At 48.8% G+C, this 22,531-nt stretch overlaps 10 protein-coding genes across 10 annotated transcripts; 6 read left to right on the forward strand and 4 right to left on the reverse strand.

The window, feature by feature from the left end:
• Positions 1–312: 312 nt before the first annotated feature.
• Positions 313–1,828, forward strand: ONS95_012742 (uncharacterized protein; the record flags this gene model as incomplete). The annotated part of the gene is made up of 4 exons (XM_058506389.1): positions 313–456; positions 551–659; positions 782–1,246; positions 1,470–1,828. The coding sequence occupies 4 exons, from the start codon at positions 313–315 to the stop codon at positions 1,826–1,828; spliced, it is 1,077 nt and encodes a 358-aa protein (XP_058358916.1).
• A 3,210-nt stretch (positions 1,829–5,038) lies between these two features.
• Positions 5,039–6,039, forward strand: ONS95_012743 (uncharacterized protein; the record flags this gene model as incomplete). The annotated part of the gene is made up of 3 exons (XM_058506390.1): positions 5,039–5,068; positions 5,124–5,540; positions 5,602–6,039. The coding sequence occupies 3 exons, from the start codon at positions 5,039–5,041 to the stop codon at positions 6,037–6,039; spliced, it is 885 nt and encodes a 294-aa protein (XP_058358917.1).
• A 213-nt stretch (positions 6,040–6,252) lies between these two features.
• ONS95_012744 (uncharacterized protein) lies at positions 6,253–7,408 on the reverse strand (the record flags this gene model as incomplete). The annotated part of the gene is made up of 4 exons (XM_058506391.1): positions 6,253–6,777; positions 6,827–7,207; positions 7,258–7,304; positions 7,354–7,408. 4 exons carry the CDS (start codon positions 7,406–7,408, stop codon positions 6,253–6,255), a joined length of 1,008 nt encoding a protein of 335 aa, XP_058358918.1.
• A 381-nt stretch (positions 7,409–7,789) lies between these two features.
• Positions 7,790–11,098, forward strand: ONS95_012745 (uncharacterized protein). Its single transcript, XM_058506392.1, has 2 exons — positions 7,790–9,945; positions 9,994–11,098. Exon 1 carries the CDS (start codon positions 7,903–7,905, stop codon positions 9,718–9,720), a length of 1,818 nt encoding a protein of 605 aa, XP_058358919.1. The 5' UTR covers positions 7,790–7,902; the 3' UTR covers positions 9,721–9,945; positions 9,994–11,098.
• A 727-nt stretch (positions 11,099–11,825) lies between these two features.
• AAT1 (aspartate transaminase aat1) lies at positions 11,826–13,384 on the forward strand (the record flags this gene model as incomplete). The annotated part of the gene is made up of 5 exons (XM_058506393.1): positions 11,826–11,948; positions 12,005–12,011; positions 12,128–12,178; positions 12,230–12,879; positions 12,935–13,384. 5 exons carry the CDS (start codon positions 11,826–11,828, stop codon positions 13,382–13,384), a joined length of 1,281 nt encoding a protein of 426 aa, XP_058358920.1.
• Positions 13,385–13,470: 86 nt separating this feature from the next.
• Positions 13,471–15,228, reverse strand: ONS95_012747 (uncharacterized protein). The gene is made up of 2 exons (XM_058506394.1): positions 14,670–15,228; positions 13,471–14,591 (listed from the first exon to the last, which is right to left on the reverse strand). The coding sequence occupies exons 1-2, from the start codon at positions 14,811–14,813 to the stop codon at positions 13,671–13,673; spliced, it is 1,065 nt and encodes a 354-aa protein (XP_058358921.1). The 5' UTR covers positions 14,814–15,228; the 3' UTR covers positions 13,471–13,670.
• A 180-nt stretch (positions 15,229–15,408) lies between these two features.
• On the forward strand, positions 15,409–17,014 carry ATG17 (autophagy protein 17; the record flags this gene model as incomplete). The annotated part of the gene is made up of 3 exons (XM_058506395.1): positions 15,409–15,732; positions 15,779–15,967; positions 16,019–17,014. 3 exons carry the CDS (start codon positions 15,409–15,411, stop codon positions 17,012–17,014), a joined length of 1,509 nt encoding a protein of 502 aa, XP_058358922.1.
• A 187-nt stretch (positions 17,015–17,201) lies between these two features.
• ONS95_012749 (uncharacterized protein) lies at positions 17,202–18,857 on the reverse strand (the record flags this gene model as incomplete). Its single annotated transcript, XM_058506396.1, has 1 exon — positions 17,202–18,857. One exon carries the CDS (start codon positions 18,855–18,857, stop codon positions 17,202–17,204), a length of 1,656 nt encoding a protein of 551 aa, XP_058358923.1.
• Positions 18,858–19,623: 766 nt separating this feature from the next.
• On the forward strand, positions 19,624–20,046 carry ONS95_012750 (uncharacterized protein; the record flags this gene model as incomplete). The annotated part of the gene is made up of 3 exons (XM_058506397.1): positions 19,624–19,657; positions 19,714–19,784; positions 19,837–20,046. 3 exons carry the CDS (start codon positions 19,624–19,626, stop codon positions 20,044–20,046), a joined length of 315 nt encoding a protein of 104 aa, XP_058358924.1.
• Positions 20,047–21,067: 1,021 nt separating this feature from the next.
• Positions 21,068–22,075, reverse strand: ONS95_012751 (uncharacterized protein; the record flags this gene model as incomplete). The annotated part of the gene is made up of 1 exon (XM_058506398.1): positions 21,068–22,075. The coding sequence occupies one exon, from the start codon at positions 22,073–22,075 to the stop codon at positions 21,068–21,070; it is 1,008 nt and encodes a 335-aa protein (XP_058358925.1).
• Positions 22,076–22,531: the final 456 nt, after the last annotated feature.

Raw genomic sequence — 22,531 nt, forward strand, 5'->3', positions numbered from 1 at the left:
GAGGCGGCTGAGTATTTATCCGCCTACCCTCCCCCAAGACATTCCCCCACCTCGCCTAATGCCCCCCTTTCGGCAGCTGTCCTTCACTAACTAGTATCCCATCTCGATTGCGATTCTAGACCTTTAGATCTCTAGGCTTTGAAACTTTCTCTTCTAAGTTATTCTCATTGCTCGATATGAAGCTACATGAAGCGTGCTTTTCCTAAGTATCTATTTCGAAGTCAATCCTACCAGTTCTCGTCAATTGGATATTCAAGTTCATCTCGAGCTACAGTAACGCCTCCTTCACTTCTACATCTTCAGAAAAGAGGGATGAAGCACCACTTGATGGTGGGAACATGGACTCCCCCAGGAGCGATCTTCACTTTCGAATTCGACGATGAGACTCTAAGTCTAAACATGATAAAGAGAACGGAAATAAACCATGACGAGCCTATCTCATGGATGACTTTTGATGTGAGTTGTTGGTGTTTGTAGTGTTCAATCTTGAAACCTGTCCTGCTTGATAGAAGTTTGAGATTAAAGAATAAGACTGATAAGATTATGATAGCATGCAAAGAAGAACATCTACGGAGCAGCCATGAAGAAATGGACTAGTTTCTCGATCAAGAGCCCTACAGAAATCATACAAGAAGCCTCTCATCCCATGACACACGAACGTATGTACCCTCACTATCCCTATTCCTATATCTACCTCACATGACTTCAACTTCTCTTTCCTCTACGCCAATCCAACTCCCAGTGAAACCAAATAAACAAACAACTAACACCCACCCCCCAGCCGAAGCCTCAAGTCCTACCACCAACACCCGCGCCATCTTCGTCCTCGCCGCCAAACAACCCCCCTACGCCGTCTATGGCAACCCCTTCTATAACCACGCCGGGCACGGCAACGTCTTTTCCGTCACGCCTACTGGGGCCCTCTCTACCAACATCCAAAACTATCCGTACTCCCCCAGCACTGGAATCCACGGCATGGTCTTTGACGCCAGCGAGACCTACCTCTACTCAGCCGACTTACGTGCTAACAAGATCTGGACACACCGGAAGAGCGAGGATGGACAGTTGACACTGGTAGGGTGTGTGGATGCGCCTGATGCGGGGGATCATCCCAGATGGGTGGCGCTAAATGGGGCGTATTTGTATGTGTTGATGGAGGCAGGGAATAGGTTGGCGGTGTATGTTATTGATGAGCAGACGAAGTGTCCTGTGTTTACGCATATTACGTATCCGTTGATTCCGCCTGGTATGTTTGTTTACTTCTTTCCTTCTTCTCTCCTCTCAGCGCCCAAATCTCTCCCAGTTCAAATCCCTTGTTATGCTCTGACCTCACTTCCACCACCACCACCACCACCACAAACCAAATACCAATTTCTAGCGAGCGAACTTCCAGACCACACCCACGTACACACACGCACACACACGCACACACACGCACACACACACACTAACACACTCCTTTAAAATAGGAATCCCGAACCCAAAAACCATGTACCGCTCCGACGTGTGCGTCCTCTCCCCCTCTAAAAAATACCTCTACGCCACCTCGCGCGCCAACTCCTCCTCCCTAACCGGCTACATCGCCGCCTTCTCTCTCGGTCCCCAAGGCAACATCCTGCGGCAGATCTGCCTGAACCCAACCCCAACGTCTGGTGGACACTCTAACGCAGTCAGCCCGTGCGATTGGAGCGATGAGTGGGTGGCGTTGACAGATGACCAGGAGGGCTGGTTAGAGATCTATAGGTGGGAGGGAGAGTTTCTTGCGCGAGTGGCGCATTGTGATGTGAAAGAGCCCGGTTTTGGTATGAATGCTATTTGGTATGATTAAGGTGTGTCAGAGAAGGGGTAGAGAAGGATACGAGAATTAAGGAAGAGGGAAAGGGAATGGAGTTTCATAGTGTTGTTTGAATTTGTTTTACAAGGCGGGAGCCTACGTTTATATGTATATGCCTTATATTTTCGAAGTATTTTCTCCCGACATGAAAACTTTTGAAGGCATTGTGAACTAGAGGTTCTGCCTAAGGCGCTTTAAACAAAGCCAGTGAAGAGAGAAAATGTTAGGCGAGACAATAGGCTTCATGTCAATAAAGGAACTATCCGCCGGGCTGCTGCCAGAATTACCATAGACCGTGCGTCGGCTAATTCTGACTAATGAGGGAGCCGCATTTCAAGGGAAAGGTACAGATATTTGTTAAGAACTATGAAATTCTTCAAAACAGGGCCTTACTTTACAAAGGTAAACTACGCATTCTTTACAGCTAAACCAGCTGAGATTACCCTTAGGAGAGTGAGCCCGATTTGCTGTTATTTCTCCTAATGCAACTCTTTTCTGTGGCCGGTCCTCAAACCTCTTTCCTTTACACGTAACGCACTACCCTCTCTTTTCCATCTTAATATACCGGTGTATATGTGGAGGTATTTTATCAGCTTCCTAGCTCATAGTAGAGACTCTCTTTTTAGGGCTACGGTAAGGAGTAGCCCTAGCCTTTGTAAGAAGATCTTTAACGAGTATCCTCCTGAATTCCTATTAGCTCCGAAAGGTCAATTTGCATAGTAATTCTACCTCCGCACGCTCAGCGAGTAAATAGGAGTTAACAAGGACAATTCGTAGTAACCAGTGCTCAATAGCTTAGTAGCTACCTCTCCGAACCTCACGTAAACCAGGCTTTTAAGCAATCAAATAGTCTCCTTCATCAACAGCCCCCATCTTATAGTTGTATTTATCAGCAACTTCGGGGATAGGTAATATCTTAATAGCTTCGCCTTCTCCGAAAGGTGCTCGTGACGTCTTTACCTTAGAACTTATCTCCTTTAGGCGTTTCCTTTCCCTCTCGATAATCGTATCACCTGATAGAACTAATATCATAAAAAGAACAAAAGCTTAATCCTTCCAGCCGATTTACAGTACTTTACCGTCTTTTATAGGAAAGGAATAGAGCTTCCCCCACAGGATAACATCGTTCTTATCTAACTTCTTGAGATCGAGGAGTTCTTAGATAATTCCGGAGTTATTTCAACATATTCCCGTGACACTAAAACCTTAAGTTCTAGCAAAAGCAACGAACTTAGCTAATACAAAGAGGTTATTAAGGAAAACATGATATCCATAGCCTGTCAAAGGCTCTGGGAGTCTTTGTAGTAGCTTGATTACTACAGCCTGCGTCTTGTTACCTCCATTTCCGGCCTTCTTTATACCTCCAAGGGGCACTAGCGTACGAGTATCCACAGGGCCATTTCCGGCCCCTGGGATATGCCAATTCCAGCAAATCATAAAGCCCATGCAAGCAATTACCCATACCTTAAAGCCAGTAGGTATCGGCTTATTTAGTACTATAGTAGCCTCCTTTGCATGCCCCTCAAAGCGGACCATAGACTCGTCGACAGCAACATCCCGTCCTGGAATATATACTAAGAGATTCACATCCTGGATATGCTCTAAGAGCTTATTTACCTAATAGAAGTTAGAAAAAACAGTGCCCGGTATTAGATAATATAATACTTACCCTCTAGTACGGTCCCGAGGCCTCATCCCCGGCTAATCTCACACGCATATAGAGCTCTTAGAACCGATCCCTTGCTATATACTTCGATATATCGTGATAGGCTATACACTCTTTATTTGACCAATAGTCAGATATCTCGTGTTGAATATTATACGTCATATATATTCGTATAGCAAAGTAGACGTAAAGCTCGCCGGTAGTAGTAGGGTACTAAAGGAGTAGGCGTGCCTATAGTAAGGAATAGTCCTGAGTATCCCGGACACGTGAATTCGTCTTCTGGACTATCCAATCCATGATTTCCGGGGTAAAATATATAGAGAAAAGGGATAAGAGATCGTCTGGATCTACTCCTTCAGGTATCCGGATCTCAGGGAGATAATCTGGCAACTTCATTAGGTAATATGTATCACTATGGGTTTTCAAGGGGGCAGTATCCGGTCTACGAGTACCTGGATCCGTAGGATCAGCCTCTGTATCCTCTAGCATTATAGTGATGACAAAAATAACGATTTTAGGTGGGAAATAGGGGTCTGTTTACATATCAACAATGCGCTGGGTTTTGGTGTTCCTTCGGAACAACTGTTGTTCCGCCCCGGGACCCACGGTAATTCTGGCAGCAGCCCGGCGGATAATCTAATGCGGCTGTGGAGGCATAAGGCATACATCAGAGGGACAATGTTGGTATCGTACCGGTAAACAAATAACAAGTGTATATCAAAATACGTCAAAATCAAAGGTTCAACTCAAAGGTGTTCAAAAATGTGTATTGTAAAGAGTGTCTAAGGGTTAGAATATATACCACTCCCCAATTGGCCCCCGGCTAGCCTCCGAAGGGTCCGTACCTCAACTGGGATTAATGTACCCGTCCCCCTGATTGCCCCGTATATTATATTTCCACTGTATAGGTCTGCGGACCAACAGTAAGCTACAATAGAGTTCATCACCTCGTAGAGTATTTCTGATTGAAGGATAAAGTAACTGTGCAGTAATTCACTTTGATTCTGACTACGAGTACTGTTGACCCTGACCCTGACCCCTCACTAATAAGGTAAAGTATCAGCCGAGCCCGAGCCGCCAGTTGGAGCTCAGCTTCGGATTAGTACCGATACTCTAATTCCACATCTCAAACCTCAATATCCAAACATTCCGCTATAGTTTGTTGTACTGCTTTCTAATCGTCTTGTAGCGTCGGATCCCACATCTCCATAACCGCGATACCTGACCTTTCACTCCTTGCGCAACAATAATAGCATCTCCCTCCGCCATCCCTCCCCGACACAATCCCCGCATGGAATTGCGACTTCCCCCTGTGTGGGGCCGATGCCTTTCAGCCTTCGAGATTCAAATGTCGTCCCATCGACGCTTCCCCCTCTGATCCGATGTCGTGACGTGTATTCTCAATGGTATCACCAGTCGCAGTTCCCAGGTACCTAGTCTACGTACTGGTAATCGTGGGAGCCGTCGCTTTACAACAGATATATACCACCTTTAGGGAATCTCAATCGACCAGCGATCAACAAGAAAGACCAGCCAAAATGTCAATCAAGAACGTTGCAGTTATTGGGGTACGATAACATCTTCCTAAAACCTCTATTATCTTCTGCTAACAATTACCTTCAGGGAAGCGGAAATCTCGGCCCTGCAGTTGTCCAAGGCCTCCTCGACACTGGCTTCACAGTGACTGTACTCACCCGCCTCGAATCCAAAGCCACCTTCCCCCCCGGCGTCAAAGTCCACCGAACCGACTACGACTCTGCCAGCTCCCTCGCCGACGCCCTTACCAGCCAAGACGCAGTCGTCTCGACGATCGCTACCGCCGCTCTAGGACAACAGCTGAAGATCATTGATGCGGCGGTCAAGGCTGGCGTGAAGCGGTTTATCCCTAGCGAGTTCGGAGTCAATACACAGAAAGTTACTGGCAACATTGCTAAGATCCTGGGTGCGAAGCTAGCGGCTCAGGAACAGCTAAAGAAGGCTGCAGCGGAGAATCCAAACTTCTCGTGGACGGGCATATCTACGAGCATGTTCTTTGATTGGGTAGGTTACTTTACGCACTACCACCGGTGATAAAGGGGTTGTGCTGATGTAACTGCAACAGGGCCTCAGAGTCGGATCATTAGGATTCTCCGTCAAAGACCAGACTGCCACGATCTTCGACTCCGGCAACGAACCTTTCACAGGCACAAATCTCCCTACCATCGGTCTGGCAGTGGCATCCGTTCTCAAGAACGCAGACACCACGGCCAACCGATACATTGACGTTGCGTCCTTTGTCACTACACAGAATGCCATCCTTGCAGTTTTCCAGGAGGAGACTGGAAAGAAGTGGACTGTTATAAATAAGAAGACGAGCGAGAGTGAGAAGATTGCGGACGAGAAGTTGGCTAAGCGTGATTTCTCTGCTTTTAGCGATTATTTGAAGGTGGAGTTATTTAGAGACGGCGAGGGAAAGTCGCCTAAGTTAGAGCAGTTGGCGAATGAGGAGCTGGGTGTCTCATTCGGCGATTTAAGGGCCACTGTTAAGGCTGTTTTGTAAGCATGGGGAGCGTAATAGAGGGAGAATGATAGACTGATCAAATGATAAGGCTGACGTCGCAAGGCTATATTGCCTTTTATTTGTGATCTCGACAGCTTAAAGGGTGTATTTGTTTACTAGTACTATACTGACAGAAAACTTTTCTAGGCAAATAAACCTAAGATCTTGATCGCTCTTATTAACTGCTTCTACTAGTTCTAAGTGCAGTATCCGCTATTTAAAAACTACTAAAGCAAGTTCGCTCTCCGTCAAAAGCCACAAATATTTCCACCAAGTGACAGCGCCAACGACAAGTAGAGTGTAATACGCAATCGTCCAAATCACACTCAACTCTCTATCATCGTCCTTATTAGGCCCGTCCTCACTCCGCTTTCCTTCCTTATATCTCTCGATTATAGCCGACTCACCTGCCATAACCCTTCCCCAAACACGAGGCAAACCTATCCAATTACAGAATGCGTGGACAAGAATAACACCTAGCAGACTTCCCGTCCTCATATATAAGAACGTAACATATCCTCCAAACAACGTAGTATAGGACAGTTGTAACACCGAACGTGCGATTGCTGCAATGATAGGTGTATCAGGGTGTGTAATCCTAAACTCGTAGAAGTGATGGATATGCGCTAGACCAAAGATCACAGGGGTCAGGAAGATTATAGTCGCATTGGATGTCTGAGCGAGCAGAAGGAGGGGTACTGATGCAGAACGAAAGAGGACCTCTTCAGTAATTGGGCCCTACAGCTGTCTGTTAGATATGTTCACGTAGAATCCTTGGGATACTTGCCGCAACATAATTGCGCCATCCTATCCACCCACTGATGACAGTATTAAGCCCTCTCAGCTTGACCCAATCGCGCCATCCACCCTCAGCGATACCACCTTCAAAGAGGGGTCCCATAAACAGAATTGCCGTAAGCCCTACACTCTTCAAAGCTTCTAGTATGCCAACCGGGAACCATCCCATTTGATGTATGCTCTTGAATAGACTGCCACTTTCTACGGACGAGAGCAGGACGAATGTGAACATGGAGCAGATCATACAGGAAGTCGTGACGGAACGTATCCGGCCACGAATAACAGATGGCGCGTCGCGGGACAGGTTTAGTGAGGGGCGCGTAGTGGAGGATATGTAGAAGGGGGCGACATAGATGATAGTGTATGCGATCTAGTTCATTGTCAGTTGGAGATCTTATGCTTCTACTACAGAGGATATACTAGTAAGGCTACTGCGGTAGCTGTGCTTAGAGGCGGTAGTTTAGGCTCTGCTTTTCGTTAGTTTTACATAGCAGATACATCACCAGGCCTACTGACCCTGCTCCTTGGTATAGAACGCCTTCAGACGAGAGTAAATACCGGCTGGGGCCATCCTGCTAGCTGGTTCTGGTGTTTAATAGAGAGGCATCGGAAAACAGCGAGGCTGGCCTAAGTATAGAACCGTCTTTGTTCGCCCGGCTAACGGAATCTGCTCCCAGATAGAATTCTGTCTAGTATTATGTTGTAGGCAACATAAGAGCTGGAAATAAACGGCCAAATGACGTGCGAGGTATCTCGACCTGATTATTGCTGGAAGTTGTGTGCTTGTACTGTGCGTCTGCACTCCGACTTGACACTGCGGACGCGGATTAAAGTTCTCGGCTTTACCCTGGGGGTTCTTTATGATGGGCAGGGCGCTGAAGCGAGGCGCTAAGGGTGCCGCCTGGACGACAACAGTTCGGCGTTTACGAGTATCTAATACCATACTTATACTACAGATTGGTGGCATCCGCGATAACGATAAGCCCTATATTGGAAAACCAAGATGGCAATTCCACAATCCCATCAACATCAACATCAACATCAACGCCATCACCGTTGCAAATAATGCCGCCTAAACGTCGCCGCTCAATCGCGAGCCTCGATGCCCCTCTCCCAGTTATTAAGAGGGCTCGCGTTCAAGCTCCACCACAAGCATCAACGCTTACTTACAACCACATCGACAAGCTCTCCGACGAACTCCTAATCCGCATCCTCCACATCCTCCCTCTCCCAACCCTCCTCCGCAGCCAACTCGTCTCCTATCGCTTCTATCGGCTCTCATCCGACTCCCAAATCTGGAAGAACCTCTACTACTCCCGCTTCGTGCTCCCTCGCGCTCTCCGTATCCCCGGAATCAAGAACGTGCCACCGCGAGATGAAGCGCTTGTTTTTAGCTCGCGAAGGAGTAAATGGCTGAGTGAGGAGGGCCTGGTTAATCGCCGAGATGGAAAGAGTACGGATTGGAAGGGCAGGTATAAGTTGAGGCATAATTGGAGCAGAGGCGTTTGTGAGGTCAGGGAGATTAAGTTGAGGGAGGAGAGAAGTACCGGGGTGCTCGTTAGGATGGCGGAGGGGGTTGTGCTGACTGTTGATGGGCAGGATGGGTTGAGGGGATGGGATTTGAAAGGAAAAGGGTTGATTGCTAGGTTTGAGCTTGAGTTCGGGGAAGTGCCGACTTGTCTGGCTGTTGATGAGCAGGAGGGGAATGGAGAGCTTGGAGTATCAGTGGGGTTTGAGGATGGGGGTTGGATGACTTGTAAGTTGGATATTAAGGAGAGGAGCTTCATTGAGGGTCATCGACACCCGGCTTCGAGTAATGGGACTTTGAGTGCGATTGCGTATGCGTACCCGTACCTTCTTACCATTACGCAGGAGCAGCTTCTCTCGTTGTACTCGTTCACTCCGATCATTCCAGAGGAGACGGACATCCCTTCGACTCCAAGCCTTCTTGGTGAAGAAACTGACGACCTCGAGAAAGATGATGATATTCCCGAGAGAGAACCAGTGCCGATACCTCAAACTCCTCAGGAAACCGGACAACCATTACTATCAGATCAACCAAGTCAACCACGTCTCCTAGCATCCCTCAAATCCCACACCTCCTGGCCACCACTCTCCCTCTCAATCCGCACAACTCCAACAACACTTATCGCAAGCATCGCCTATACCCTCCAAACCTACACCTCAGGCTATACCGTCGGTCTCCAAGAACTCCACCTCTCTCTCACAACCGGAAGCGTAATATTCTCACGCCTTACATCCGCCCTCCCGCAAGGCTTTACTTCCATCCTCGCACCCTCGGCCTCACCATCTGCAACATTAAGTTCTGAAACATCCTCTGCAGCCAGTGCCAGAAGCGAGGCCAGCTGTCCGACTTCTCTCTCTTACTCTCACCCTTACATTCTGGCTACACATCCTGATAACACATTGACCCTGTACCTCTGCACATCTACGGCCTCCACACTGAGTATAACATCTGGTACGAAGCTCTGGGGCCATACCTCGTCCGTATCCTCCGCTGAGATCACGCCGCGGGGGAAAGCAGTTAGTGTCTCGACGCGAGGTAATGAGCTGCGCGTGTGGGAACTGGAGGGTGGGCTTGGTGCAAGTTCATCATCCAGTGAGCCCAATGCCGGGTTAAGGAAACAAGGGCGGCGGTCGGGGGTGGAGAAGAGTGTGGTTGTTAGACCAACCCCGAGGAAAGACGATAAAGACAATTTAGATTATGATTCCCTGAGGAGAGGTAGTCTGGATCTCGGGACGGAGGATGAGATGGAGGGGTGTAGGAGGTGGGTTGGGTTTGATGAGGAGGTTGTTATTGTGTTGAAGGAAGGTGGTGGAGGAATTGGGAGACAGGCTCTTATGGTTTATGACTTTACATGAACATAAGAGATATTAACAACTTAGAATAGTAGACATTTAGAAGTCCTATTCACGATTTCTTCAATGGTATCCTTTGTTAACTTTGTAAGCGAGCCCTTTTCAGGCTCCTCACAAGGTCTGCGTTAGGTCTGGAATCTGAACTTCATAGAGGCTGCATCACGACTCACTACACCATTCGCATCTCTTTCTATCTAACAAGTGTAGGGAGAACTTGAGCAGACAGAAGTAAGAATGTCAAAGTCATGAAAACCAAAATAATGATAAATGCCATAGGATAGTGCTGCTTCACCGCCTATGTCAGGACAGTAATCAGCGCAATCGCATTATCGATACAGTAGCTCCCACCAACATTTCCCCTGAATAGGACTGCGGGCCAACATTCTTAGTGCTATGATTTTATTCAAATCAGCAAGACTTTCTTGTTCTACCTCTGGAAATCTCACAGGTCGTTCCCTTAATTCCCCGAGTCATCACTTAAGAAGAAAGTCCCACCAAATGTCTACCAGGACCTTAAATAGTAGATAAACCTGTCCTGGAATCCAACGGCACGGTCTCTATCTAACCAACTAGATGGTGGAAAGTTAGAGAAATTGCAACTTGCAAGTTAGTCACCGACAATGAACAACAAGTACAGGAGATTCATGAACTCGAACTAGATTGCGAAAAGGGTATCAGCCGAAGTGTTCCAGGTATGGCAGCATAGCGCCTTATCAGAAGCACAGAGAGACATTACCACTATTGATTGTATACCAAGTGTCGTTTGCAACCCATACGCTGTGGGCGGCTTTAGTCCAAGCATAACATCCTGCGGAGAGAGCGAGGGTGGCAGGAAGTAGGATTGCAATGAAACGCATATTCGAGGATGGGAGGGATGGATGGAAAGATGAAATTGGCTGCTATTGGTTCCAGATCATTTGAGTTTTATAATCTGGTTAGGGGGAGGACGACGTTGGTGAAGAGAAGAGAGAGGAATCTCTGGGTTGTCATCCACTCCTTATACCTGCATCTTCAGAAAGGGAACGCTTGTTCGCCTGCCAATTCAACCTGACATGGCTACCTTTCACGAATGTCGTGCTGTAACGAATTCCATCCCGATCAATGTGGACCAGTACGAAAGTATCAATAGCATTGTCCAACCCGTGTAGTGAGGAGCACGAGGTGGTAGTGATCGTTCCTTCGTAAAATGCACAGGCCTCAAATGGCTGCGAACTGCTAGATAGCCCTTCGTTCCCCTCAGAAACACTATTCAGAGGACCGAAAATAGCCAATAAGATAGCGAGAGCCGCAAGTGCTAAGTATACGGCCTGGAGTAATGGTATGGGCTGTTGCGTGGATTGTCAAATGTGTGGTCGGAAAGTGTATAGATACCGTAATACTAGGGACAGCATGGTGCTTTCACCTCATGGTCTATCGTAACTCATTGTATCAGAAAATCAATAAAGGGAAAACGAGTGGTGAATGATACGAATAAGAAAGACAAACTCCACTTGGCGCCATCTCCTCTTTTTCCAAGAGATAAGATAACAATCCCTGGTGTTTTCAAGTATCTTGGCGTCTGAGGATTTCTTCGCTTTGACTGATCTCCACCATAGCCTTACTGCGCTCCCCCAGGATTTTTCTCCTTTAGAATAAGATCATACAGACAGATTGAAACATTTAAACTTTATCTGAGAAGGTTTCTGCGCTCTCTCGGAAATCGGGATTACGGTCTCTCTTGGGTAATAGCTGCAGTTGTATTTATACTACCCTATGATCGATATTGTAATACAGGCAGGTAATGGAAGCTTATATAAAACAGAACGATCTCCGTTCATAGGTACTACTTTAGCATAGGATTGCGAGCTAGAGTGTAAGTAAACAAACAAGATAAGTGGGGAAAGCATGAGAAAATGAAATGGTGTTGGCATAGGTACAGAAGTCCGAGGCATCCCCATACGCTAAAATGCACACTAAAAATTTCCCCATACCACGGAGCGAAACAGCTCACTTCTCCTACTCGACTCATCTTCCATCCCGACCTGACTCCTTTCTCTACCTCTCCTCTTCCAACATTCTTACTTAAGGCTTTAATTGTCCCTTGATATTCGCTCCGCATATCCAACGTCATGTTGTCCTCAGTGCGAGTAGCAAGCCGACAGGCTGTGTCCCGTGGAATTGCCTCCAAAAGCTCCGTAGCTGTCGCATCCCGCCAAGCGTCGACATGGGCTAATGTACCCCAAGGACCTCCTGTAAGTCATAGCCATCTGCGGAGTGACGTGCGAAGTGTTTACTAACAATGCAATAGGATGTAAGTACTCGACTCGACATACAGCCCCCAGAAGACTAATCAATTGCGTGTGTAAAGGCTATCCTGGGTACGTCAAAGTAGAGTGAGAAAGGAGGATTTACTTTTTCTGACATCACACAGGTATCACCGAAGCCTTTAAGGCCGACAGCTTCAAGGAGAAGATCAATCTTGGTATGCCAGCCCATCCAGCCTCAGATTGGCAGTACTGATGGTCTCCTACAGGCGTTGGCGCATACCGTGACGATCAAGGAAAGCCATACGTCCTCCCCTCCGTACGAACCGCGGAGGACAAAGTCGTGTCCGCACAACTGAACAAGGAGTACGCTGGAATCACTGGTGTCCCCGAGTTCACCAAAGCTGCTGCTCTCCTCGCATACGGTCCTGGATCCAGCGCTCTCGACCGCCTCGTCATCACACAATCCATCTCCGGAACAGGCGCTCTCAGAATCGGCGGTGCTTTCCTCGAACGTCATTACCCAGGCGCAAAGAAGATTTACATCCCAACCCCATCCTGGGCAAACCACGCTGCTGTGTTCAAGGACTCTGGATTGGAGGTTGCCAAGTACAGATACTATAACAAGGATACTATTGGTCTGGACTTTGAGGGTATGGTGGCAGATATCAAGGGCGCTCCACAGGGTAGCATCTTCTTGCTCCACGCATGTGCACACAACCCCACTGGTGTCGACCCAACACCTGAGCAATGGAAGGAAATCAGTAATGCTGTCAAGGCTGGTAACCACTATGCTTTCTTCGACATGGCGTACCAAGGCTTTGCTTCGGGAGATACTGACAAGGATGCTTTCCCAATCCGACACTTTGTCGCTGAGGGCCACAACATCTGCCTTGCTCAGTCATTTGCTAAGAACATGGTACGAACTCCTTCATGAAGAAAAAGGAAGAGATCTACGCACTGACAGAATTTAGGGTCTTTACGGAGAGCGTGTAGGCGCCTTCTCTATCGTCGCCGCCGACGCCGCCGAAGCCAAGCGCATCGACTCACAAGTCAAGATCCTCGTCCGCCCTCTCTACTCCAACCCACCCGTCCACGGCGCTCGTATCGCCTCCGAGATTCTCAACGATAAGGCCCTCAACAAGCAATGGCTCGGCGAAGTCAAGGGCATGGCCGACCGCATCATCACCATGCGCGCTCTCCTGAAGAAGGAACTGGAGGCATTGGGATCGAAGCACGATTGGAGCCATATCACAAGCCAGATTGGCATGTTCGCTTACACTGGTCTGACTCCGGAGCAGATGGACAAGTTGGCGAAGGAACATTCTGTTTATGCTACTAAGGATGGCAGAATTTCGGTTGCCGGTATTACGTCTGGAAATGTTAAGAGACTTGCTGCTGCTATCCATGCTGTTAAGCCTTAGATGTAGGGGAACGCATAGATGTACGGTATCTTGATCTGATGACTTTTTGAGAATAGAACAAGGGACAGGCTAGAGTGGTTGGCTATACCTTAGAATAGTCTGCCAATGTATAAACAATGTTGCTTAATGAATACATCACATCTTTATCATCACTCATTTCTCCAGTGGACATTTGATATGCCATGGATCGGGCTTCAGGCCCTGCTCAGGTCATCAAACCGAGCTCCAAGTACCTCATTCCAGGCCATATCTTGAGACCATCTCTAAGAACCCAGATACCTAGCCATCACCTCCCCCTCAGCCTCTGCACATCCCTCCCCACCTCCTCGACCTCCTTACTCAACTCCCCATAAACCCTCGCTATCTCCCTCAAAATCCTCTCCTTCTCCTCCCCATCTTCCCTCCCAATACCATACCCCCAAAGCGTCCTCTCAGCCTGCGCTCTCCTCTCCCTCCCCCTCTCCCTCCCACCCCTCAACTCCCCGACATAATTCTCCAGCGCGCTCCTCACCTCCTCCGTATACACCACTCGTTCGCCCCTATCCCTTTTTGCCCTCGCTTCATATAACACCTGCGCGGCTTTCAAGGAGAGATACTCGCTGCGGGCTTTAATATAGCGTGACAAGGAGCCGTGGGTGGACTGCTCGAGGGTGCGGATCACGAGGGCTGTGGCGAGGTGGTGGAGGGTGAGGAGGGTGGTGGTGTGTGATACCAGATCTCTCCTTCTCTTCGCCAGTTCGACCCTTCGTTCTTTGATTAAGCGCTGCTGATCTCTTATAGAGGGGTATAGTTTTGGGATCTGCCGGTGCAGGAAGGACGGGTTGGTGGTGGGGGAGAGGATGCGGCAGAGGGCGAGGGCTTGAGTTTGGAGGTGTGTGGATAGTAGGGAGCCGATCTGAGGGAGATGCGTGGGGAGGCTGGCCCAGAGGGCGGTGCTTTGTAGAGTTCGCGATTGGGAGGGTGAGAGGGCGGGGGAGGAGAGGCGTGAGGAGAGGACGATGATGAGCTCGAGCAGCTCAGGTGGTAAGGATACTGGAGTTTGGGACTGGGGCTTCGATTGCTGAATTTGGGATTGCCGGCTAGATTTCGTCGTGGTCGTTCTGCTAGTAGATGTAGAAGTGGATGGAGGAGGTGAGAGGTCGAGGTGCTGTAAGGCAGATTTGAGGAGTTGGGACTTGGCGCTTCGGAGGCGGCAGGCATTTAGTGCCTATTGAGTATCATTCCCATTAGCATTTGAATACATTATAGTGACCTCCAGACTGGGAAAGTTGTAGGGGAATCAGACCTCAGACACGGCATCCCGCTCTTTTTGCGCGGGGTGTATTTTCGTCGAGCCATTGGGGTTGAGGATTTGTTTCGCGAGGGTGCTATACAGAGCTGAAAATCGAGGATTCGATTGTAAGATCGCGTCGTCTATGGGAGGCAGCATGACTGCGTGGCTGGTCGTTTAGTTTGTGTCGAGGAAATGGTTGATGTCGTCAGGAGGGGAGTTTGTTTACATACAAGTTGTGGAGACGCGGCCAAACCTGAGACTGAGACTAGCTATTATACCTAAAGAACCTTATTTCGTCCTGGGTGATATCAATGTCAATATCAACCACTAACTCTCGTCACCTATTGAATCTTGTGGCTTCCTTTTGAATCATTCGTTTCTCATCTAATTTCATATTCCCGCCACAAGGGATAACAGAATTGTGGAATCGAGAGTGAATTCGAAATATCCCAGCCTCGGGGTTATACTGTAAGTATTGCAAGCCTCGGCTGACACAGGCAGCATGCGGGACAGCTCTTATCTCCCTGGTCCCTCTCCCTCTTATCCACTTCAGGTGTGAAGTCAGCCCGTGCCCGTGCATGTACATGCATGCAACAAACCTCTTACCAACACTCCCCCCTGTTTGTTTATAGTATTCCGTTTCATCGATCTTGGACATCTCTACTCTCGGGGAACTAAGCACGAGAGGAAATGACCAATAAGAAACCACTAGTCACGTCCAGCTTCAACACTGAATATCCCATCAATTATCATGTCTGTCTCACCACCAACAAGCCGTAGCCAGGCTTCACTCTCCCAATCAAATATTCAGTCCTCTCCTATGACGCATCACGAAGTCTCTCTCGATGCTCTTGTGACGTATCTGCTTGCATCCAAGCGGTCTTTGGCTTCTATTAGTACAGTATGGCGCGCTAATGAGATTATGACTTCTGCTCGTTCAGCTTTAGAGGAGAGTGCAGTGTTGAGTGCTCGTACGGGGTTCTTGAGGAGTGGTATATCGGAACAAGTGAAAGTACTAAGAAGGGTTAGGGGAGGTATAGAGAATGTGTATAAAGAGGGACAACGGGATTTCAAGGTAGGACTGCTTAAAGCTTGAGGAGACGCAAGGCTGATCATAGTAGAACACCATTCGAACTCTGGATTTGGCAAATACGAGGCTGGAATCGACGATGGATATTCTGCGAACTACAATAGTAGAAGCTGCGTTTAGGCCCGAGAAGGAAGAGCCTCGAAGTCTGCTGGATTTCGTAGACGAGCAAGGTGTAGAAACCATGCGAGATACTCTGAAGGAATCTATACGGGAAGCAAAGGTACATATATTTACACCCTAGATCTGGCCAAATCATTCTAACCTCCCCTAGGAAGCACAAACCGAATTCGACTCTTCTTTGCTCTCCTTCGACGATGATCTGCGAACCCTCAAAGTTGCAATGAAAGCCTCTCCCCAATCAAGTATCTCTCAGTCCAACGACGATCTCTCCTCCCTAATTCCAAGCCATCTACACACTCTCGAAACAAATGCCCAAGAAATGGCAGCTCTTCTCGACTCTCTAGTTTCCCACTTCGACCTCTGCGTCAATGCTATCCGCCACACAGAAGGAGGCTACGCAGCCGTCCGCAAAGCAGCATCCTCTCAACCCCCAGAAGCAGAACCCGTCTCCGTCTCAGGCGTGATGAACACCGAGAACGACCCCACAGCCGACAACCCCATCTCCGCCAAAGAACGACAAGAGATGCTTGAGGTCCTCGAGAAGGACGCCGGGCAAGTCGAGGACGTAGTCATGGAACTCCGCGACTACCTCAACGACATGGAAGCCAAGCACGACGAGATCATCGAGCATATCTCTGTGCTAACACGCACTCTCAACGAGACCACGGCCACGTACTCCATCCTCGAAGCTGCTGGCGCCAGACTCCCAGGCTATATAATCGCTAGCCAGAACTTCCGCCTGCATTGGGAAGAGACAAAACTCAACATCCAAGAACAACTGTCCGAACTAGAATCCATGCGTGTCTTCTACGAGAACTACTTCTCCTCCTACGACAGCCTTATCCTAGAAGTCTTCCGCCGGAAGCAGACCGATGAGAAGGTCCAGAGTATTATGCGGAAGGCGGCGGAGCAGATCGAGAAGGTGTATGATGCGGATATGAAGGAGAGAGAGGGGTTCAGGTTCGATGTTGGGGATTATCTCCCTGTGGATCTTTGGCCAGGGGTTAATGCGCCGGCGAGAAGGTGGGATTTCGTTCCTATAGAGGAGAAGGAGTGGGCAGTAGGAAGTATGCCTGTTCTAGACAGGATAGTTGTTGAAGCAGCAGGGAGGAGGGATAGGGAGAGGCAGAGGAGGGGGGATGTGTAGACTAGACACTGGAGACTCGATAGTGAATGGATGTATTTGGATATGAGATAGGATGTTAAAACAATCCCTTAACCTATTTTCGTTTCTGCTTTCACCACGTCTTTATTTTCTTATCTGTCATTCTTATTTAGACTGAAGGCTCTATACGAGCAAGAACTCTAGTGGATACAATAAATCAAACGTATCTTCACGGTAAAACCTCCTTCTCCTTGTCGCTTGTATCATTTAGCGTTAATTCGATACATTCCGCCTCTTTCCCCTTCTCTGTCGGTCTCTCCCCTTCTTTTAACATCCAACTCCAGGCTAAACCGCACACAGAGACAACAAGTAGATAACTCCACCATACGATTCCCACTACGCCTCTATCCATACCCCATCCGAATATCACGCCACCAATTGCTGGCCCCAATGCACGACTCAGGCTACTGAGCATGTTTCCTACGCCGTGGATAGCACCTAGCGCTAGTGGTGAAGGCGCCGAATTAGTGAGAAGAATGACGCTGCTCGGTATACCGAACGTGCGGGCTGTGACTTGAAGGAAAAGAATAAAGGCAATGCTGATAGACTGCAGGACATAACGCGAGCTAGGGATCAGGCACAAGTATGGAGCGAGTAGGTAAGCCAAGGGGAAAATAGCTAGTGCAACGCGGTAGCTGCGCAGGGTCCCTAGCCAGGCTTGAAGCGATGGGTAGATGCATAGCTGGATCAGGATGCCAAAGATACCGAATGCGGAGAGGAATAACCCTATCGTTGGAGATGAGAGGCCGAGACCACCGTTGAATTTGATGGCCGAGGTGGCAGGAAGCTCGGAGGGAGGTGTTGAGAGGAAGACAGGAAAGACTTGCATGAACGCCGAATTGTGGAGAGGAAGAAGCCCGAAAGATACAATAGTGACAGCAACTTCTCGAGTCCAGATAGCTCGAGACGTGATTGAAAGTTTGGGTTTTGGTCGTGAGGCGCTTCTAATCTCCATCGGGGCTTCGGTTCTTGGGGATTGCAAATCCATCAAATCGTCGTCATTTTCCTCTTCATCTACAATTGTATATCCAGCAGATCTTCCTCCAAAGACACGCTTCAGTCCTCGTCTCATAGCTGCTCCGGCATCAATCCCATAATCCTTCCTGTCCTCCAAACCGGGCATCGTTTCCTTCAGTCCAAACACAGCTAGGAACAAACTGCACAACAATGCCGTAGCATTACAAATCGTAGGGAGCGCGAACGGAAATGTTTGCATCCAGGCCACACCGTGGGGATCATCTGCGAAATTGAAGATTCCTGCTGGACCGAAAAGGGAAGGTAGATTAACGATAGGATCAGCCAGACACCCTCCCAATGCCAGGCCAATGACCACCCCAGAATTAAATACCAGCGGTAGTAACAGGAATGCTCGACTCTGGTACTTCCTTTCCACTACAATCTCAGCCGTTATCGTCCGCATAACCCCAATGTTCCCATTCCCAATGCCTGCCAGGACCCTCCATGATATCACCGCTGGTATTGTCGTCGAGAATCCAAATCCAATGTTTGACACGATCGATAGGACGAGACCAATGATTATCGTAGGCTTTCTGCCATAGTGATTCGCAAAGCTCGCCCATGGCACCGAGGTGGCGAACTGTGAGAGGGCGAACAGAGAGACGAGCAGCCCCGCCTGTCTTGAGATTGAAGCTTGGCTGGTCGTGTCACCGGTTTGCAATGACCGTACAAGGTAGTAGAGGTATGGGAGGAGACAGGTGTTGGAGAGAGGCTCGGAGAGCCGGCAGAGGGCGAGGATGAAGAGCTGAGGTTTGTTCGGGAGGGACATCCATGTTACTGGAGGTCCCTTGGATGCCGGAGGAGGCATCGAGGTGTAAGAAATTATCCTCTCTGCGACCGTTAGGACTCTCACTCTGCCACCGAGAGAAAGACCAAGATGGCCCCTCTATAAGCCTCGACGCGATCGAAGGCGCGAAGTGGGTGGTGGTGGTGGTGCTGCTGGATCCGTGTTGGGAAGCTCGGTACCTATGGATCCCCGCCAAGAATTCAGGGGTAAGCTTAGATGATCCAGTCTCTCTGTACAGTATTATATTGCGTACAGTACACAAGACAAAATAAATTCAGTCTATTCTGAACATGTTGCGTGAAGAGAAGGACGTGTTCTCAGGATTCAAGAACAATGGAATGGACGTTGGGGATGAATTTAAGAGGATAAATGGCTCGTTCAGGCGATACGGAGTATTATTGATTTCTACTGTAGGGTATTTATCGATTTTCCCCGTTCTGGACATGGCTGGCAGCTGGCAGGTGCTCTTGGCGGACATGCTCTTGGCGGACACGGCCCATCCGCTTGCCCCTTCGGTATATCAATACAAGTATTTGGTCTCGTTTTGGTGCTTTGAGGACCGGCGGGAGGGGGGGAAATCCCCGTGCAAGGATAAATTTCCATAATTCTTGTATAACTTGGTTAATATTTTATTATTATATATAAATTAGGTACTTCTTGTGTAAAGATGTATAAACCCCCCCGCGGGGGGTGTTAAAAAACCCGCGGGGTTCGGTGCTGCAGCCTAAATCTGAGATTTACTCCTCAAAAATCTCCCTTGTATCTCGTGGATATTTCGAAATTCATCATGATTAAAGTCGTAATTGCTGGTGGTTCGGGAGGTATGTCTTGTCTACAGCCTGCCAGGAGGGAATTACGTACTGAAATACATCAATAGAGCTTGCTAGGGAAGTCATTGACTCCTTGCTAGCCAGAAAAGAACATGAGATTATGGTCATCTCTCGGGCTGTAAGAGCTTCTATACATCCCAGCCAGATATTGTTTTACTCATCAATGATAGCAATTCTCCTGTGAACCGAAGGATGGACTTCGCTGCCGTATTGTAGACTATCAGAACAGAGACAGTCTAGTTGATGTTCTCCGAGGATATCACACAGTTCTCTCATTCATCAACCAATCTATCGATCACGGCAATGCTTCTCAAAAGGCTCTCATCGATGCTTGCATTGCGGCGGGTGTCAAAAGATTCGCTCCCAGCGAGTATGGTTGACTCGACTATTCCTATCCCTTCGAGCTTTATTACTCCTTTATTACTCCTTCTGTTTCGGTTTCGACAGTTATTACAGGTAAGGAACCTATGACTAAAGTAAGGTAAAAGCTTCCTTTGATTATACAAGAGCATAGCTGAGTCGAAGGCACTTCTGGAGGGTCTTGCGGAGGCTTTTGCGGAGGCTTTCCTAGGTCCGTGGAGCTCTCTCGAGTATCCGAGTCGTCTGAGCTTTGATCCTCCCAATCCTCCTGTGTATCCTCCCTATCTTTGTAGCCCTCCGGATCCTTAGAACCCTTCCACGGACCTGTCCAGCTGCTTTGCGGATCCGTATTCTCTCGAGGTTCCGTGTACCCCTCCTACTGCCGGTACGGGCCTCTCCGCCATGTCTTGCTCCCGTGGAACCCCTCGAAACCAACGTGCCTTCTGTTGTTCCAGCCTTAATCGATTGCGAAGAGCTCTCTCGACTGCTTGCTGCTTATTAGGATTATCGAGCAGCTTTAGAATCAGACAGCGGCTTGCCTATTTGAGCCTGATAGTCGTCTTGAACGTGTATAATACACGCGCGACACGTTGCTAAGGGTATCCCGTCAACTATATCAAAGCTCGTGAGCTATTAATATCTGTTACACGTCGAACAGCGAGTCGGGCAGGTAATACAGACAGGTTTAAGGTCAGGTAAGCGTTGCCGTAGTTGCGCGCATAGTCGGAATCGCCTGCAAAGGGCACATCGAGCTCTGTCATCTGCCATATCAAATTGCGTAGTTGCGTAGTTGCGTGGAGGTGCGAGAGGTTCTTCGTAAGGTAGAGATTTGATGTTCCCCCTGATCACGTAGCGGTGTCTTTTTACTACGGAAGATCGCACAACAGAAGATAGAAGCAACGGGACCTTATAAGAACGATGTCCAAATGATAAGGTGAGATTTATCATCTATATTTATATGTGCTTTATCTTCTAGACAGCCCTAAGTGCTATGTAGGTGATACAGACTCTCTACTCACTGCTAAGGATTAGTTACTATGTCTATAGAACAGCATGAGGATAGACATCATTCCCCTTACTTTCGTTATTCCAGCCCTCAATATTAAATTCAAACTTCATATCCCCCTTTCCCCTCTCTATCGGATTCCCCATCACATCCCAAAGACTCCTCTCTCTAAACGTAACCTTCCCCTCCCAATCCACAATAACAATAGTCTGTCTCTGCGTTCCATAAATCCCTGTCGTCACGTTCGGATTCAGATTCGGCGGGTCCTTAACCGGCGCAACAGACCCTATAGAAGGGATAAATATCGACTTCCGCAGCTCATACAGATACGCCTCAAACTCCTTCCCCTCCTGTTTAGGGAGCGTATTCGTATCCAGCACCTCGAACAACCTATTCACCAGATCCTCCTCCCCTACGGCCTCCTGCACAGCCTGCAGGACCTTCTTACGCCCTATCTCGACTTTGGGCCAGACATCAAGATCGTCGAAAGACGTATTGCTGAGCCCGTAGACCTCGCCTCTCCTCCCTGCTATCCACGGTACATGACCCAGCGTCTCGCAGCGATTAGAGATGATAGCCAGCGGTTCCAGATCCCTTTCCCTTTCCCTTTCCCGCTCCACCTCCTTCCTCCTTCTCAACCTCAACTTTCCGCACAGAAGGGAGAAGCCCCCCACGCCCTTGACACCATCCCCCGCCATCATACGCTGCACGAACTCCTGCGTAGTCTCCTCCTCACCAGCCGTGAGCCAAGCCGTCACCATGCCCCCTCTGCTCCTTGTGCCCTGGACGGGGTGCAGCGCGGCATCGCTAGTGTCCGTCTCGCGGTAGTTTGTGAGCACGGCGAAGTTGCCGGTCTTAGTGATGCCCAGCCAGGTGCCTTGCTCTTCGCGCTGGAGGTCGCGCGCGGAGAGGATCTCCTGGGACGTGGTGGGGGTGGTCCACCAGTGTGGGCGGCTGGTGGGGCGGAGGATGAACTCGTCGCGGTTGTCGAGGATGATGAGTGCGTAGGAGGGGTGGGCGGTGGTGGCGAGGACGATGCACATGGTCTGGTAGCTGGTACAAATGCGTACCTATGCGTGTGTGTTCGTATGTGTGAATGAGTTTAAGGATAGGTTTGGGTGTGGCCTGGAGAGGCACGCAGGCGGCAGAATTTATGGCGGAATCTTGGGCTGCGTCAAGAGCAAGAGAGAGGGTTCAGGAGATTTCAAGAAAGGCGGGAAAGTGCGAGGTAATGGCGACGGCAACAGCATTCTCGTCTGCGGCATCGGAAGCACAGATGCAGCAGTGGCTTGTCATGGTCTGATGGTGATACTTATATGGTGCCAGCAAGCTGTGAGCTCGGTTGACAGTTGATGCAGCCGCTGTATGTATAAGTATAAGTACAGTACGTGCCGCGTATTGAATGGTTCCGTTTCTCACCGACAGCGAGGTAGTAATGCAGGAACGCCAAAGGAGGATAAATGTTCCGGACCCTGCATTACAGTATGCTTAAGTTCATA

Source organism: Cadophora gregata (genome assembly GCF_030347475.1).
Source record: "Cadophora gregata isolate MNR1 chromosome Unknown scaffold_6, whole genome shotgun sequence".
NCBI lineage: Eukaryota > Fungi > Ascomycota > Leotiomycetes > Helotiales > Ploettnerulaceae > Cadophora > Cadophora gregata.

What these genes read in the sequence shown, in the direction of transcription:
- ONS95_012745 (XM_058506392.1), top strand. Translation starts at nt 7,903, where the DNA reads ATGCCGCCTAAACGTCGCCGCTCAATCGCGAGCCTCGATGCCCCTCTC.
- ONS95_012747 (XM_058506394.1), bottom strand. Translation starts at nt 14,813, where the DNA reads ATGCTGCCTCCCATAGACGACGCGATCTTACAATCGAATCCTCGATTT. An exon ending in AGCGGGATGCCGTGTCTGAG is followed by an intron (nt 14,592 to 14,669) that starts GTCTGATTCCCC and finishes GATACTCAATAG; the next exon opens with GCACTAAATGCCTGCCGCCT.